The sequence below is a fragment of the Leopardus geoffroyi genome, chromosome A1 (genome assembly GCF_018350155.1).
Source record: "Leopardus geoffroyi isolate Oge1 chromosome A1, O.geoffroyi_Oge1_pat1.0, whole genome shotgun sequence".
NCBI lineage: Eukaryota > Metazoa > Chordata > Mammalia > Carnivora > Felidae > Leopardus > Leopardus geoffroyi.
In genome coordinates, this window is record NC_059326.1 from 21,877,573 (window position 1) to 21,896,572 (window position 19,000).

General features: G+C 40.5%; 1 protein-coding gene across 12 annotated transcripts in view; it reads left to right on the forward strand.

The window, feature by feature from the left end:
* RCBTB1 (RCC1 and BTB domain containing protein 1) overlaps positions 1 to 19,000 on the forward strand; it is a 99,168-nt gene that overhangs the window by 51,984 nt on the left and 28,184 nt on the right. For 6 of the 12 annotated variants that reach the window (XM_045475544.1, XM_045475557.1, XM_045475546.1 and 3 more), the window contains 3 exons: positions 10,817 to 10,892; positions 11,007 to 11,173; positions 11,766 to 11,916. In XM_045475544.1, the coding sequence (XP_045331500.1) occupies positions 11,048 to 11,173; positions 11,766 to 11,916 (277 nt within the window). In that variant the 5' untranslated portion in view covers positions 10,817 to 10,892; positions 11,007 to 11,047. Of the gene's footprint in view, positions 1 to 7,561; positions 7,745 to 10,816; positions 10,893 to 11,003; positions 11,174 to 11,765; positions 11,917 to 19,000 lie in introns of those variants that run through there. The other 6 variants (XM_045475563.1, XM_045475522.1, XM_045475535.1 and 3 more) reach the window with 4 other exon arrangements.

A 19,000-nucleotide genomic window follows, 5' to 3' on the forward strand; every position in this document is an offset into this window, starting at 1 on the left:
AGTCAGCTTCACAACCCTGGATATCTTTTTTTTTTTTTTTTTCCCTGCTAATACTATTGCCACTGGGGTTGTTTGCTTTTAACCTGAGCACATGGCTTCATTTGAATTATTTCTTCATTTACAAGGAGCTGTCAGATTCCCTATGTCCTAGAATTGCCTAAAGTTTCTGTGCAATGAAATGAAAGTGGGCTTTTGGATGATGAGGATAAAGAATTGCTTCCAGAAGCCATAATTGCAAATTGTGTTTCAAGTAAAGTAACTTCCTGGCAGTTGGGAAATGACCTATGTCTTCTCCAGTGAGTAACACATTTGAACAAAAGTGATGAGACCAGAGGGTGGTCACTGTGTTAGCAAATTCTAAAACAGTCTGTTTTTATTTTTATTTATTTTTAAACGTTTATTTTTGAGAGAGAAGGAGAGCGTGAGGAGGAGGGAGGGAGGGAGAGAGAACACCAAACTGGCAGGGCAGAGCCCAATGTGGGGCTCGATCTCACAAATGGTGAGATCGTGACCTGAGCTGAACTCAAGAGTTGGACCCTTGACCACCTGAGCCACCCTGGTGCCCCAACAGCAGTCTGTTTTTAAATAAAGGTAGGAGGATGACCTTGTCACCTGTTCATAGGCATCTTCATGAAGGACGCCATAAATTCTTTTGGAGAATGCCTCATTCTCAAAGCCCCTCTATCTTTGTGGATTTTGTCAGGTGTTCAGGGCATTCTCTTGCATTCTTGTAGTAAGATAAGCTTGCAGAAAAGAGAAGTGGATGACAGCTGTCCTAGCAGCTGGGGCACTAAGAGCATCATGTGTCTGAGCAGATCTCCAGAATTTTGTTTCTTTGTAGTACTTATACCACAGAATGGGTGCAGTAGTTAAAAGGGTTTTTTTGTTTTTTTAATTTATTTATTTGTTTTGAGAGAGAGTTCAGGAAAGGGTCAGAGAGAGGGAGAAAGAGAATCCGAAGCAGGCTCTGCGCTGTGAGTGTAGAGCCTGACGTGGGGCTTGATCCCATGAACTGTTAGATCATGACCTGAGCTGAAATCAAGAGTCAGATGCTCAACCAACTGAGCCACTCAGGTGCCCCTAAAGTGTAATCTTTAAAAAAAATTTTTTTTAATGTTTATTTTTGAGAGAGAGAGAGAGAGAGTGGGGGAGGGGCAGAGAGTGAGGGAGACACAGAATCTGAAGCAGGCTCCAGGCTCTGGGCTAACAGCACAGAACCTAATGTGGCACTCGAACACACAGACCATGAGATCAGGACCTGAGCCGAAGTCGACACTTAACCGACTGAGCCACCCAGATGCCCCCTAAGTGTAATCTTACTTATAAAATTTTGAGGCTGAGTCTGTCTTAGAGGCTCGTCTGGACCTGGGAAATACATTTGGTGTCTAAGTCCGAGGTGTAGCATCTCCTCAGTCTCAAAAAGCCCATCAGAATAAGTATGGAAGTGGGGCCGCCTGGGTAGCCCCCTCTGTTGAGTGTCCGTCTCTTGATTTCGGTTCAGGTCATGATCCCAGGGTCGTGGGATTGAGCTCCGCATTGGGGTCTGTGCTGAGTGTGGAGCCTGCTTAAGATTCTGTCTTTCTTTCCTCCTCTGCCCTTCTCCCCCGCTTGTGCGCACACTCTCTCTCTCTTAAATGAACAAAAAATAAGTATGGAAGAAATTGATGAGAGTAACATTTGGCTCTTCTGTAACTTGAAAGGTCTTTTTGAATTTCTTTTGCTGTAGTATAGATGTATGACATGACAAGTTGTAAAGTTGCACCCCAGAAGTTTACCTAAAACTTTAGAGCTTATCTTTGGAAGGCTTACTAGCATTGTAATATAATACTCAAAAACAGAGAAAGATGGCTACACACTTAAGTCTTTTGTGCTCAGACAGGAACTTCCATTGGTAAAAAAGGAAGAAAGCTATAAAAAACCCTCATTCCTGCAGGAAACTGGGTAATCTTCACTGAGGAAATGCTTACATTTTATCATCTGCTAGAACACTAAGAATTTGATTTCTGGGATTTCATGTAGCAGTTTTCTGGGATATATAATTTTCATATAGTTGTAACCTTTGTGCACCTATTTTTTTCCATATATACATTAACGTGTATCACATAGACTATAGATTTGTATGTTGTATTCCGTTGTTTGCTTACTCTGTCTGTATTTGTATTCTAGGCTTCTACTTCCTAGGATTGGACTTTGTATCAGACCATAATCTCCTCAAAGGCAGGGACGTAATCGTATTGCTCTTGATGATTTCCCCCAGCCTTCTTGGTGTGTGGGGTCATTGTCAGAAGAAGTAATATATGCTATTACTTTGTTCACGTTGTCATACAGTAGTGCTTATTTTGTAAACCATCTTAGACTTTATCAATGGCTCATTAGCTATAAATAAATTCCTATTATAAGGCAGCTTAGCAATTTAAACTGATAACAAATAACTGATAACAAATAAACCCATCGAGTTTATGAAAACAGAAAAACCCTATTAGAGATCTTCAGTGAACATGTCAGTGCTTTAATTGAAATAAATTTTTTTGCAGTTAAATATTTTTTCATATTTGACATAGCTGTTTCAAATAGTCTACACTAGGCTATATCTTGTAAAGAACGCAGAGCCCATTTTTAAACAGATTGATTCGCCATTCAGTCTTTTATGTTTACGGTGAGAAAATCGCTTCCACGATGAAAAATCATACAGGCTCACTCCCTGCACTAAGAATGACACCAGAAGAAGAGAGAGAATCTTGGTGCCAACCAGTTCTGCAGGGTTGTTCACACTATTCAGACCTCTTTTCCTCAGCAAGCTTGTAGGTCAGCAGAAGACAGGTTCTGAGGTGTGCAGTCCCATTGGTTGTGTCCATCTCCTTTGTGCCAGCTACCTCTAGTTGGAACGAGGTTTGAGATCTGTGTGGAAGCCACACGCTTGTAAGTCATAACTCTTAATTTCTAGTGTTGTTTAATATTGAGAGCATTGTGTTATCAAAAACAAAGTTTTCCTGTACTGTTTTCTCCATTTCCTGTTTTTTTGAATTCTGTAAATGTATTCAAATATATTTTTGCTATATCAGTAAAGCAAAACATTCCCCACCTTCCTTTAGCACTAGGGGAATGGAAAATAAATATGCTCTTAGAGGGATCAAAAGATTGGTCGCTACATTACTCCTTTAGTCTTCCAGTTCTAAATGTAGATTTCTAAAATTGGAAGGTCTGTGTTTGTCCTCTTGACTAAATTTGCTTTCAGAGTGTAAAATAAAATAACCTTTTCTTCTCCATACTCTAGCTCTCTGAGGGACAGTGCTCGTTGCTAGGAAAAGCCATCCCAGGGAATGGGAATTGGATCTACACTACCAGTGGAAGCAGAAAAGGTCTATGGGAATATAGGATATATTTTCAAGTGTCAAAGAAAATAGGGAGATCCAAGTGGGTTGGCATGTTATCCTCTCAGAACGTTACAACTCTTTTCCATCCTCTGCTTGCATTTCTCATTTCTGTTCTTCTGCTCTTGCTTTATCTCCTTAAAACAACAACAAAAAACTATTGATTCACCTGTTAATGCACAGTGAGTGATAACTGAGGCTGAACATATCAATGCTTTTTACAAGAAAGTACTTCCTAAATAATGGGCAGAAAAGATATTGCAAAAAGAAAAAAAGATTATTTTATTGAAGTTCTTCAGAGGTTATTAATATAATTGACTAATTACAACTCATTTTTATGATTAACAGTCAAGTCATGGGTTGGTTTAGCTTGAATTGCTGTATATGCTGGAAAGTCCTAAGCAGGCTATATATCTTTTAGAAAGGTTCACTCAGGATTTCTCTAATCTGAACTTGCCTTACCAAGCCAGATTTCATGAATTGTGATTGTACTTTTCCAAAAATAGTTTTTAGGACTGAACCACTTTTATATTTAATTAAAAAACTGTATCTTTGAGTTTACTGTGGGTTTGTTGTAAACCCATGAGATCATAATTTGATTTTTTTTAAATGTGGTAAAATATACATAAAATTTCTTATTTTAACCATTTCTAAATACACAGTTTATTGACAAATATATTCATATTATTGTGCAGCTGTTACCACTGTCTCCATAGAACTTTATCATCATCCCAAACCAATACTCTGTATCCATTGAACAGTAACTCCCCATTATCTTCTCCCCCCGGGTCCCTGGCAGCTATGACTGTCCTTTCTGCCTCTAATGAATTTGATGACGCTAGGTACCTCGTGTAAGTGGAATCGTACAATTGTGTTCTCTTGTGTCTGGCTTGTTTCACTTAGCATGATGTCTTCAGTGTTCATCCCTGTGATAATGTATCAGTCATTTCTTTTTAAGGCTAAATAATATTCCATTGTATGTAGATAACCACATTTTGTTTATCTGGGTATCTGTTGGTGGATATTTGGCTTTTCACCTTTTGGCTATTGTGAGTAATGTTGCTCTGAACAGCTATCTGTTCCAGGGCCCTGCTTTCAGTTCTTTTGTGTGTATACTAGAAGTGGAATTGCTAGACCACATGGTAATTCTGTCTAATTTTTGAGGAACTGACATAATGTTTTCTACATTGGCTGTAGCATTTTACATTCCCACTTTCTACATGTAATTTTATGTTAATAATTCATTTTACAGATTTCCCTGAATACTCTGCCACCCTAGGTTGTAAACTTAAGGCAAGAATACTTATTTAAACTTTTAAAGGGGTAAATATAATTCAAATTTAGTTATTTTAATTATAAAATTATAGTTATAATTAGCATTACAATTATAAATGGTTTTTTTTTTTTGGTCACTAAATGTTATAGAAATTTGAAATATATTTGAACAAATATACAAAGAAAATGTCACCTCTAATCTCTCCAGAGAAATACATTTGGTGTGTATATATCCTTCTATCTGTATGTATTACACTTTAAAAAATTGTAATCATATAGTACATATTGTTTTCTAACATAGCTAAGCTGTACAGGGTACGCTTGTTTTTTTTGCAGGGTGTTTTTGTTTTGTGTTTAACATGGGAATAAGCTCATAGTTTAGCTTTTTGTTAACATATCCCTTGGGATGCTTCATTTAAGGAATGCCTAGTACTATGGAAGGAAGGGCATTGGGTTGCCTTTCTTAAGACACTTATATCACTGTTGAATACTTACCAAAGTATGTGCCTATCCAGGGTGGCCTAGGTTGATCGGGCCTTTTGAAGATTCTTCCCTGTTAGTAGTACCTCCTTAGTACATTAATAGAATAGCTGCACATATTACTGTTTGAAACATTTAAATTATTTTGCAACCTCCGGAGTGATGATTTAAATGAAATGTAATTGAACTATATTTATATTCCTTTAAAATGAAATCCATACAATTAGAACCCAATATGTTAATACTACATGTTTAGGCAAATTTAGTAGATGTTATAAGACATCAGAGCTGTCATAATACTACCCTCCTTGTGACAGATCCTTATATTTCTTTTCTTTTTTTAATGTTTGTTTATTTTTGAGAGAGAGAGAGAGAGGAGAAAGAGAGCATGCGTGGGGAGGGGTAGAGAGAGAGGGAGACAGAACATCTAAAACGGGCTCTGCACTGAAAGCAGAGAGCCTGACCTAAACCTACAAATCTCGAGATCATGAACTGAGCCAGAGTCAGACACTTAACCAACTGAGCCACCCAGGTGCCCCAGATCCTTATATTTCTGAGTCGTTGATAGCCACAGGGTTCATACGTCTGATATAGATTTCATAACAGATTAAATGTTAATTAATTTCTAGTGATTCCACCTGCTTTAGCTTTTTGGATTAATATACTATATTAATACACACTGTAATTTTGTGGTAGAGGGCCAAACATATGAAGTTGATAGAATGATCCTTAGTATGATTTTCTTAATATTAGCAAAGGTGCCACTATCCCCAGGAAAATAGAGAAATTAAACCTCTCACCACAGTAATCTAATTGGAATGATAATGATGGTAATTTTGAGTCAGTTAGAAAATGTTGGTGGTATTTGCATTCGCATTAAACTGCCTTAGTAAAAGATATACCACGTGCCCAAGTTCAGGACTAATCTGTACAGCACATAGCACATCCTGAGTTTTCATACCTCCATAAAACCTCTTGGAGAACCTTGTCTGAATTCTGAGGATACCCTGTTCATGTTATCAGCCGCACAGATTGAGCACTAATGAAGACGTGCTTTGTCCCTTAGCAGTCTGTAGCCCAAGGAGGCACCTTGTGCTCATCCACTCTTGTGAACTGCTTGAGGACAGAGGAGCATTTGGTCTCCAGGGCCTGCCTCCTAGTGGTTTTGGAAGAAGAAAGGAATGAGTGACATTCACAAGGCTTAACCAGGCAAATCTAGATAGATGCATATTGGTGACACATTTTTGGGGGGAGGGATGGGGGGAGTACCTTTTGTATTTGAAGCATTTTAAAAAGCAGATGCTGGTATACATTATTAGACAAAATAAAGTCAGAAGGAAGTAATGTTGAAGAAGTTGAGACACTGAAGGGGCAGAACTGATGTTCTGTGATGTAAGAAGTATCAGAGGGGTGGGGGTTGAGTCCTGACTATGTCACTTACTGCTCTGTGACCTTGGGAAGTCATTTCACCTCCAAGCCTCATTCCTCATCTGCTAGGAATGGATTCTGACCTTTCTTCCTTCCAAGACTATTGTGGAGATTAAATGAAACAGTGTATGGGGTGCCTACCTGGGTGGCTCAGTCAGTTAAACGTCCGACTTTGGCCCAAGTCATGATCTCACAGTTTGTGAGTTGGAGCCCCGTATCAGGCTCTGCTGACAGCTTGGAACCGGAGCCTGCTTTGGATTCTATGTCCTTGTCTCTCTCTGCCCCTCTCCTGCTTGTACTCACTCTCACTCTCTCTCTCTCTCTCTCTCTCTCTCTCTCTCTCTAAAATAAACAAAAATTTTTTTAAGGAGATAGTGTATGTGAAGCTGCCTAGCATAGTGTCTCTGCAGTTCTTGGTCACTGTTCGTTTCTTCCTTCCTGGTCTTTATTTACTTCACTGGATTGTGTTGCTAGGAGTACTTACTTGCTTGGGCAGCATTACTGCACATGTTCTCATGCGTTCAGAAATCCCCTGTAGCTTGCTCACTACATCTTGAACATCACATTATTGAATTTTATGGGACAGATTTTTGAGAAACCCAGGCTCAGAAAGGTAGGTGGCATGTCACACTGATTGATTAAAAGCCAACCTGGGAATAAAACACATGCCTCAGGATTCTCAGTGCTTTCCACCATGCCAAGGCTATCGGTGATGCTTTCTGCTTTCGTGATGGGTGTGGACATGTATATGACCTGGTTTTATATTAACTTCTAAATTACAAGTCTTTGGGAAGATATCTTGTAAAGTAAAGCCTCAAGTAATTTAGCGGTGAGTAAACTCCGTTCATATAATAAGCCATCATTATGAAAGGTGACTTTTGAGTAGATTACCGTACCCTTGGGGCAGAGTTGCCTGTGACTGATTAATGACTTCAGAATAATTGTACGGTTGTCAGGAAATTACAGAAGGTTTTTTTTTTTTTAATGTTTATTTTTGAGAAGGAGAGACACAGAGCGCAAGTGGAGGGCAGAGAGAGGGAGACAGAATCTGGAGCAGGCTCTGAGCTGTCAGCACAGAACCCAATGTGGGGCTTGAATCCATGAACTGCGAGATCATGACCTGAGCTGAAGTCAGACGCTTAACCGACTGAGCTACCCAGGCACCCCAGGAAATTGTAGAAGTTTGAATGGTACTGTCCTTTCGTGTTGTAATTTTAAATGTGGTAAATCACATTTTTTGGCAAATTTAATTCCCTCTCCCCTTTTCTCTATTTAAAATTCTATATTACATACAATATTAAATTTTGAGGACTAGCTAGGAAATTTCATATTCTAGGATTTTCACATTCTAGGAAAATTAAAGTTCTGGGTTTTTGGGGGGCATTTATCCATCTGCTTATAGACATTTGCACTGTTTCATTTCTGGTGACTCCTTTCCCTGTCTGCTTTGTAAGAGGCACAAGGCAGGCCATTTGGGCATGGCAGGGCATTTAAAACCATCATCTCCAGGGCGCCTGGGTGGCCAGGTTGAGCATCCAGCATCACTTAGGTCCATGATCTTGTGGGGTTGGGGGTGGGGAGGGGTTCGTAAGTTTGAGCCCCGCATAGTGCTTGCTGCTCTCAGCCTGATCAGGGCAGAGCTTGCTTCGGATCCTCTGTCCCCTTCTCTTGCAGCCCTTCCCTGGCTTGTGCTCATTCTCTCTCTCTCTTTCTCTCAAAACAAAACAAAACAAAACAAAACAAAACAAAAAAACGATCCTCTTGCCATACAAAGAACACAAAAATCAAGAACAAAGCAAAGAACAATAGTCCAGTAGAAAAAAATAGGGACTTTATGTAAAAGGATGACGCATGGGCTCTGAACCATGAGGTGAACAGTTCATGTGCAAATTCCGGATTGTATTGGCTTCAGGCCCTGACTCAGCTACTTCCTGGGTTGGGCAAAATCTTAAAATCTCTTTGCTTCCATTTCCTTGTCTGTAAAGTGAGGATTATATGAATTAATAGATGTAAAATATTAAGAACAGTACTTGGCATGTAGTGCTCAAGAAATGTCAGTTATTATTATTGCTGTTATTGTGATTATTTTTTTTAAATGATGCCCAGCCTCACTCATCTTAAGAGAGAATCAAATTTAAAGAAAACTTAGACACCATAATAATATGCTGTGTGGTAAGGATGTGGGTAACCAGGTGCTGCCATACATTGTGGGTTATTTCAGTAGAGGACAATTTGAAATAGCTGTTAAAGGTAAAATAGCAATTAGATGTTGACCCAGCAGTTCCGTTTTTAGGAGTTTTTCTTATAGATGTGTGTATTAAAAAGACATGTATTAAAAAATAGTATGTGTAGACAATAATTGCAGTGTTGTTTATGTTAGGAAAAGACTAGCAGTGATTTAAATAGTCTCTCAGTAGAAGCAGGTAAATTGTTAACTTGATATAATGGAATATTATATAGTACCATTGAAAAGAAATAAAATGTCTACATATGCTCATATCAAATGGTTTCCAAGATGTACTGTTAAGAAGGGAAAAAAAGACTTCTACACATACATACATATAATGATTTTGTAAGCATACACTATCCCTGGAAGGAATTAGAAACAACTGTTAACAGTAGGGCCTAACTCTTAAGGCCTTTGAGGAGGGGGTCAGAGAGGGATGATAGGGAAACTTACTTTCCTTTACCTCTTGGTACCAGTTGAAACACATTTTTTCAACATGCTTATTAGTTTTTGTAAAAAAATGTATTTATTTATTTTGAGAGAGAGAGCTAGGGAGGGGCAGAGAGAGAGAGAAAGAGAGAGAGAGAATCCCAAGCACGCTCCCAGCTATCAGTGTGGAGCCCAACACGGGGCTTGAACCCATGAACCATGAGATCATGATCCTAGCCAAAATCAAGAATCAGACGCTCAACCAACTGAGTCACCAAGGCACCCCTATGTATTTGTTTTTTGCCCTTCCCCAAATCTTTTACCTATTCCCACCAGCATGTGCATGCTCACACACATGCACACACACAGACACACACACTTTTCAGAACATTCAAATGTTCCAGGAGTCTGGCTCTGTAATGGTGGGGTTTGGCCTGTCCTGATCATGTTTAATGCTTATTGAATATGTGTGTGTGACTCTTGGGGCTTAGCAGTTATCTGGTCCTTGTCATCCAAGTTGGTGCTGATGTGAAAAATCTCCCTGGATGGTGGAAACTGAGGCCTTGGCTAAGTATACCTAAGCCCCATAGGCTCTGTCTCTAGGTGCTATCAGAGGTGCTAGAGCCTGGAACGCCTTGGTCTTGAGCCTGGTTCTCTTGGCTTTTTTTAGAGGTCTGAGAAGAGAGTGAATAGGAAGGAACTTCAAGAGTTCTGTACCTCATTAGGAAACCCTGGTTGTATTTATAAATTGTTTGGTTCTATTTCAGTTTCCAGAGGTGAGAGCCAGAATGGAAACTCACTTGGCATGGTAGGGTTTTGTGACTGTGCCCCTCCCTGGAATTTCTAGAAGTACTTTTTAACCCTAGAAGAAATTGGGGCCACGACCAGGATTCTTTGTGTAAAACTCCTTAAACAGGTCAAGTTTAGAATTTTATGGAAACATACATATGTCTACTTTTTATAGGATACTATTTAAGCTAATTGCTACTTGCATGAAGGCTATAGTCATTAGTTCGAACACCAAGATTAGGGTGAATTGTCTTCCCTCGTTCATATAATAACTTTTTTCAACGTGAAATACAATCTGTAATTATGTAGAAAATGTAATCATAGAAATTAGGATCAGAATATAATACTTATGTTTCATTCAGTATATCTTAGTCTAGTGCTTCTTAATATTTTTGCCACTCTAGACTTAGTGAGGAATGTCCCATTCCCATCATTAAACAGTGGCTTTGTGTGGCAGTGATTTTCTACAAGAGATGGGGGTCTTTGAGTGTAATCTGGGGGTGGTGGTGGGAGAGTGGGGAGGTAGAGGTAACGATTCTGATTTGTAGAACATTCACGGGTGCACACACACACACTTTCCCTCTCCCTCTCCCTCAGGCAAGAATTCACTGTCTTAGACAAACTAGTATTGTAACCTTTATCTCAATATTCTAAGGAAAAAAATCCTGGTGAGAGACCCTGGTTCTATCCAGTTAGCATGGTTTCTCTCCATTATCTGCTATCTGGTTGCAAATAAGCATGTATGTAACAGATAAACACCGACTTTAAGTGGGCAAGACAAACAACTGGTTCTAGCAAGTTGTACCTGTCATTGCAGGGAAGGGCCCAGGTTTGACCGTGGAGGAAGGATTGGACAGGTTGCCGGGGAAAGTGAGTGATCCATTCAACCAGAGGTAACCGTTTCTTTTGGAATTAGCTGTTATTTCCTTTTATTAACAGTGTCTTTTTTTTTTTTTTAAGTTAGCATAGTGGTTGATTTTCCCTTGGTATTCTTTTTGTTGTAGCAGAGATGTCAACTTATTTATAGGAATTACTTGAAGTCAGAGTCATGGTGGATGTAGGAAAGTGGCCAATCTTCACTCTGCTCTCACCTCAAGAAATTGCATCTATTCGGAAAGCATGTGTCTTTGGCACCTCAGCCAATGAAGCACTGTACGTTACTGACAATGATGAGGTAAGAATCTCTCAAAACCCAGAGTGTAATTTTAGGGGGTGAGCTTTAAAATGTGCAGTTTGAAGACCAAGAAAAGGTTGTGGCCAGTTGATCTTTCCAAAATGCAAGCTTACTCATATCAGTCTCTGTTTTGAAATATTTTCAGTGGAAGATCCATAGACACATTCATTTCACTTTCCCTGGTATGTTTTTTGGTTCTTTATTCCCTTAGCCCTTACCTTTCCCACCAGTCTTTCTCCTACCGGTATCCTAGATGTATCCAGCAAGGCCCCCCTCCTTGTCTTCTGAAAAGGTTGTGGATAAAAGAACCTGAAATTCTAGAAGACCGTGTCTTTGATATAATTTCTCTCTTCTTGCAGTTTCTTGATTTGATACCCCTCAACCCTGTACTAGTCTGAATTTCATAGTACAGCCAAACATTCTGCAACTGAAGTAATGTCAGCACAGGTTGAATTTTTCTTCATCTGATCAGTCTCTTCCTACCTACTGAGCTGTCACACTGAACTTGAGTGTGTCTTATTTTCAGGGTGGAGAGGGGAGCCTTTGTGTAACTTTAGTCCGAGTGATTCAGACAAAACTATTTGTTTTCTAGGTCTTTGTATTTGGACTGAACTATAGTAACTGTCTAGGAACTGGAGATAACCAGAGTACACTTGTACCCAAAAAGCTGGAAGCCTTATGTGGAAAGAAGATTAAAAGCCTTAGTTATGGGAGTGGACCACATGTTCTTCTCAGCACTGAAGGTAAAGAGGGAACAAAGTCAGCTTTTCAGTTTGTGAGAAATCAAGTATTGATTCTAAGCTAAGGGGAGATGGGGCCGTTGGAAATAATCTTGAATGGTTTATTTCTTAATTTCTGAGAACTGTACCAAACTGGTAAAAGTTAAACATTTCAGTCTAACTCTGGAACAGAGTACGGCTTGCAAATTAGGCAAACGTTAGAATACTTACGTAAAGTTGTGGAAGATTAGATACAGCAAATGAAGTGGGCCTTCAGCCTAGTTTTTCACTGGTTTTATATTAGCAAGGGCAACTTTCAGGTTTTACTTGGTACATTTTTATAAAGACAACATAATGCTGATTTCCCTTTCAGTGTGTAGTTTCTGAATCTCAAATTTAAGAAATCTTAGTTTATTCCCTGACATTCATGTGTGTGCCATATGGAAAGAATGTAGGATAGATTCTTTTCCTTTTAATCTCTGCTTCCCCAAGATTAAGACTATACATTTCTTCTTTGGTAATTTATCCCCACTGTGGGCAACCAAAACTCTCTGAAAATAGGTTATTATATATAACCTATATCTTCCCTTTGAATTTTAAGCACATTAACTCTTGTGGTCTCTCTAGCAGAGGCCCTCTGCTTTTTGTGGGGAAGTTTTCTGTTTGTTTCTCTGCCGGTCTCCAGACTGAGGAATCACAGCTTTCACAGCTTCCTCGGGTGTTGCCAGAGGTCTTAGTATTGAGCTTTTTAATTACCTCTAACTCCTATCTGAATGCACTCCAAGTTGTCTGGATCTGTCTCAAGCTGTGAGATCCAGATCTGAGAGTGATTGTCTAGTGAGAATATAACTGGTGTTGAGCATAATGAGGTGATGATCTCACTTCCGTGTTGTGTAACCATGCTTTCTGGCATCACACTGGCTCTTTCAAGCGGTTACTACTTTGCTGACTGGTTCTGCTTGTCATCTGTTATGACCTAATGATTGGATTTTTTTCCTAACAAATATCAATCTTAACTAGTCATTGATTTCTGACTGTAAAAAACTGGGGCAGTTTTTTAGAGCAAACACACTAAAACATATGCATTTAAATTCTTGGTTTTCTACAAAGTGGTGACCTTAGGAAATTACAACTCTTGGAATTATTTTCAGAGTCAGAGCATACATACAGAGTTAACCATCTTGAGTGTTACAATAAAGATAAGCATAAATAAACATAAAACATAAAAATATAAATATAATAACTGATTTTCTTGTGGGAATACTTTTCTTTTTTGTTAATTTTGACATGCCACTTATATATTTTAAACATGCTCTACATTCAGATGTATATATGGTACATATATTGTGCATGTTATATAGTCAAATAGTTTTAATTTGACTATATAGTCAAATAGTTTTAAAACAAATGAACACTTTAAACCATCAAATATTTTATGGCTTTTAGTAAAACGCAGAAGGACCTCTGCCTCACCCCTCTTCAGCGTAGAAACTGTTCTTCAGAAGGAACCACTTTTAACTCCTTCAGATGTTTAATCTCTTATTTTTAACATGCTTACAACTGTTCTTTCTGAATTTTCAATTTTAGATATTATCCTTCCACTTTTTATAATGGCAGATAGCAGTTAGCTTTATTTCCCCTTCCTTCCTTCCCCTGATCCTTTCAATATAGTGATATCACCATTTTAGTTAAAGCGATATTTACATTAGTAGGACTCTGTAAGTGTGGTTTATAGCTGAGCCATCGCCTTTCTGTACCACTGTTTGTTTTCCTGAGGTTGATTCACCCATTTTTCTAATGGTCTGTCATTATGCGCAAACTGGTCTATACAGCAGTGTTGTGTCTCAGCACATCTGAGCTCATCCAGATATCTCTGGAGCCCTCCGTCCCCGTGTTCCAGCCTGCCACACGGCTGTCAGCCTAGAACTTCATTCACCATCATCGTGGAGGTCCCTTCACCTTTGTCCTTTCTGGATGCCCTATTTCTTGTGTCCTGTGTCTTCCTCCTGGGATTATACCTTTATTTGAGTGGAACACTTTCTCTAGTAGCTTCCCAAGGAAGAGGGTGTGAGAGAAATCTTTGAGACGCTCTTAAAATGTCTTTATTTTACTCACGCAGATTGCCCATTGGTTTGGCTGGGCTTAAAATTCCTGATTGAAAATCCTATTTCCTCAGAATTTTGAAGTTATTGTGCCTCTTGAGTTTCAGGTTTCTTTTGAGATTCTGATGCCATTCTGACTTTAGCTGGGGTTGTTTATTTTTTGTTTTTTTAATTTTTTTAAATGTTTTTATTTATTTTTGAGACAGAGACAGAGCATGAGCAGGGGAGGGGCAGAGAGAGGGGGAGACACAGAATCTGAAACAGGCTTCAGGCTCTGAGCTGTCAGCACAGAGCCCGACGCGGGGCTCAAACTCACGATCTGTGAGATCATGACCTGAGCTGAAGTCGGACGCTTCACCGACTGAGCCACCCAGACGCCCCCACTTTAGCTGTTTTTGCATATGACTGTTTTTTCCTCTTTGGAAGCTTTAGAGATCTTTTCTTTGTTCCCAGTTTTCTGAAAAAATCATGGTTATGTACTCATGTAGATGATTTTTAATTTATTGTATTGATCATTCTGTTGACTTTCAGTCTGGAAATTCCTTCATTTCTATAGAATATTTTCTTGTCATATTTCATGGGTAATTCCCCTTCTTTGTTTTCTCTGTTGTCTTTTTGGAATTTTTCTTAGAAGGAAGTTAGAGGATTCTGAACTGACCCTCTTAACTTTCTTATATTTTTGCTCCAATCTACTTTTTGGGAAATTTCTTCAGCTTTATCTTACATCCCTTCTCTCACATTTTCACATTTCTGCTGTTACATTCCCCCATTCTCTTTCTTGTTCTCTGACTGTGCCTTTCTAGAGCTTCCTGTCCTGCTTCATGGCCTCACTATATTCTCTGAGCTGGTATAGGTTACTTTCAAGTCATCCTCTGCTCTCTGCTTTCTTTTTTCCTCCCAGATTGCTTCTTTCTCTTTTGTTTTGGTCTCTGACTTTTCTTGTTAGAGGCTTTCTTTATGGGGCACTCAGTCAAGTGTCCAACTTGGGCTCAGGTCAGGATCTCACGATTTGTGGGTTCTATCCCCACATTGGGCTCTGTGCTGACAGCTCAGAGCCTGGGGCCTACTTCACATTCTGTATCTCTCTCTCTCTCTCTCCCTCCCTCCCTCCCTCCCCCTTTCCCACTTGCACTCTCTCTCTCTCTTTCCTTCAAAAGTAAATAAACATTAAAAAAAAAAACTCAAAAATTTGTGATCCTTGGCTGGCTGTCCACAGGTGGGACACAGGCCCTGATCTACATGCTGGGAATACTGGATTCATGGGTGAGGCTTGTCAAGCACTGAGCTTCACTTTAGGGAGATAATAACTGCTGCATTAGGGATGCTTCCAGTGTCACTCCCAATGTCAGTATATGAGCTTCCGTAGGGTGGAATCTTCCAGATTCTGGACCTGGATATGGGTTTTTTTTTTGCCAGCTTTCCATTAGCAGAGGAAGGGCAAGGATCTATCTCACTGTTCAGTACTGGACTTCCACTTCTGCTTTCCTCACTACAGTGCCTCACAGCTGTCTTCAGGGCCTCTTTAGATTATTCTCCTATCTCATTTTTTTTTTTTTTTTTTTTTTGTCGTGTTATGTGGGAGAAGGGAGGGAAGGAGGTTTGGGCAGAGGGAGAAGTTGGGCTGTAGTGCAGTTACAGTAAGAAATTCACAGCTAGTAAGTGCCGTAGGCCTCTTGTCTTGTACAAGCTTCCTGACCCCACAGGAAGAGGATGAGGATTTGGGGTCTGACTGCTTCTGTTCTTAGTTACACTGGCCCTTAAATCATTTCCTGTGTTGCCTGCTTTCTCCAGTCCCTGGGCCTTCCCGAGATTCCAGGGCTGTGATTGGCTTCTTCTTTTGCAGATGTACGTGTCACCTTCTGTGGTTGGCTGTGTTACCACACCCACCTGCTTCCTATCTTCCAAAATTTTGTTGACTTCTCTCCAGTTGTATTTTCTTCTTTATTCTCTCTTTTTTTTTTTTAAACTTTTAATGTTTTATTCTTGAGAGAGAGAGAGAGCGAGCATGAGCGAGGGAGGGGCAGAGAGAGAGGGAGACACAGAATCCGAAGCAGGCTCCAGGCTCTGAGCCATCAGCACAGAGCCCGACGCGGGGCTCGAACTCACAAGCAGTGTGAGATCATGACCTGAGCTGAAGTCGGACGCTTAACTGACTGAGCCACCCAGGCACCCCCCTTCTTTATTGTTCTTTTTGTCCTCAACTGTTTATGCCTTTTTTTTTTCCCCCTTCACTATCATTTCAGTAGGATTTGGGGACAGAATAAATTGAATTCTCCATGCTTTACTGACTTGTGAGCTATTTCTAAAAGACATTTTAGGAATGTTTTGATCAATACTACATTACATTATTACATTGAAAATCTAGGATGTGAGAGCAGTCTGGCTGTGATGTCTGTCACTGCATTGCTTGCCAGAGTTGATACGGCTGATCTGGCTGGGTAGGCGGGTGTCCCCTTTTTCCCTTACCTGCTCCATGTGTGTGTCCCTCCCAAAGCTGGCACTTGGTGGAAGAGGACGACCTTCCCCGATGGAGGAGGTCCTTTCTTCAGTCAAGGGTATACAGGTAGTTGTGCTCCCCTGCTAGAGCCTCCAGACAAGCTCTCAAGGTCCATTTGTAGGAGAACGTAGGGTAGTCAGGCTTCCAAGACTCCAGACATACCCAGATGAGGTGCTGCATGCGGCACCTTTAAAAAATAAAATCTAGTTCCATCTGGTGACTGCTCTGAAGATCTATATTCACTTAGTATTATTGCTTTACATACAGACCTAGGGCTTGGGGATTTCTTTTTTGTCTTCTAAAGTAAGTTAAATTAGGTTACCTATAAAATTAGTTGTTTGTGATCACTTCTCCAATCCGTGTCCGGTCTCTGAAGGCCAGCTGCGTTCTCTTGAAGGCCAGAACCTCATGGGGTGCTTCTCTGTGCTCTCCCTTTCCCATGCTCTCCCCACTCCCCACTTCCCACTCTCCCTTCTAGCCTGGTATGGTTTCACTCTCGTTGTTTGGTCATTTTGTTCACCTCTTGAACCTCAAGTGATCCTGAAGCTTCATCCCTTGTTTGCCAGAGACGGTGTGGCAAGAGTAGGGCTGGGCAAAGTGGGTGCTGGTGCCCAGTTGAATGGGGTTGCTTTGAAAGCTTCCCCGGGAAATTGGAACTAAGAGCCATCTCAAGAAGCTCACTTTTCCTATGCTTTATCAAGTGAAAAGGGAAGAAATATCTTCATATACTATTTTAAAATAGTAAAATAATACATTAAAGAGAAGGTGATTGCCAGGTGCAAATCTGGAGAGGACTGATGGCTGAGAACAAGCAGCTGGCAGCAGTCCCAGCATCTGGGGAATAAGGTCCTTGATCCTGAGGCTCATCTGGGTGACCCTGCACAACGTTCACTCATTCTCTCCCATGCAGTGTTCAGATCCATGGCTTCCTGTATGTTTGGGGTGTAGCTCCTCCAGGATTCTAGTGGGCCTCTTTTCCTAGGAAAGACTTCCTGGAAGACTGTTAGTGGGATGAATTACAGCCTCTGTGCTGCATGCAGCTGGTCTCATGGCCACAAGTAATACTCATTGCCTCCCTCCTCCATCACTCCTTTTAGAGTCTCTTCACATTTGGCTAGCATGTGGCTCAGGGGGCTAACCTGATTGTGTGATCCAGACTCTCATCCTTGAGGGTTACAGGCCCTTAACCATGCTGTACTTTGGCCATGGCTGCTGTACATTTCTATTTACCAGTACTGTTGGGCAAATGTGCACCAGAAGCACCAAGTTTCACCTCCTTGCCAAGCATTCCTCTCTTGCCTCCATTATATAATAGCAGTTCTACCTCTTTCTGCCGACTAGGTCAGTTGCCCCTGTCAGGAGGGGACTCCTCTTTTTTCCTGTTGGTTCTTTGACTGGAGGAAAGAACAGTCAGGCCCCTACAGAGGGCCTATGGCAGCCGTAACTTAAAGTTCAGTGGGATTCCTGCTGTGTTCCTAGTGGAAGTGTTTCTGCTTAGGGAACTGGGACTTCTAAACCTATAGAACCTACAACTGCAGGGGCAGGAAGCTCAGATTCCCCAAGTCGGTCACTGGGAATGTTGGTCAGTAGGACACTCATATAATCCACTTTGGTTCCTGGATGCATGTATTCCACCTGTTAGGGACACAGCACCACGTAGTGGTCACTGAGTTCGAATCTGTGCCTGGAGCTTAGCATCCCATCCTCACACCATCTCATCTCCAGGCTGATGCATCAGCTGTGCCTTCAGCCAGCTTGTCATTGTTGTGTCAAGCTGGCATCTTTTAGATGTTGCAGTGTATGACATAGGACCAGGAGCCCCATGGCCATGTGAGCACTGCTACATCTCTTTTGCTATAAAGTGGATCCAGTGGTCTGAGGAGATATTTTGTGTAATCAAATACTCTGTGGATTAAATACCTCATATTGTTGTGCTAGCTGAGGCCTTGTGGGCAGGAAACGTGTACCCCGGTTATATGTTGATTTCTGTTAATGTGAACAGCTGCTCTTTCCAGGATGAAACGGTCTGTTGGAGTCACCTTGATACCAAATACCTAGTTAGTTTCTGTAAAAGGGCGATGCTATTTCAGGGACTCTGCATTGGGTTTTTTAAATGGCACAGCAGGCTTTTGGCGATGGTAGTAGCCGGGTTGAGTAGGAGTCCCTTCTTCTGAATTTGCATTTTCTTCCTAGGAGTGAAGTTGAGTGTCTTTTCATGTGGTTGAGTCATTCACATTTTTTTTCATTGTGCACCATCATCAATTCATATTTCTAGCAGGTTCTTGGTCTTTTTCTTTTGTACTTTTAAAAGCTCTTTTTGTAATAGAGATATTGTCTCTTAGTAATATAAAGTAGAAATATTTCTCCTAATATTTAATTTTTTTCTTTGCCCATGTTTTTTCCATGTAAAGTTTAGAAAATATGTAGCTAGATTTATCACTCCTTTTGTTGCTTCTGATTTTGAATCATAGGAAAGTTTTCCCTATGCCCAGGTTATGGAGGAATTGAC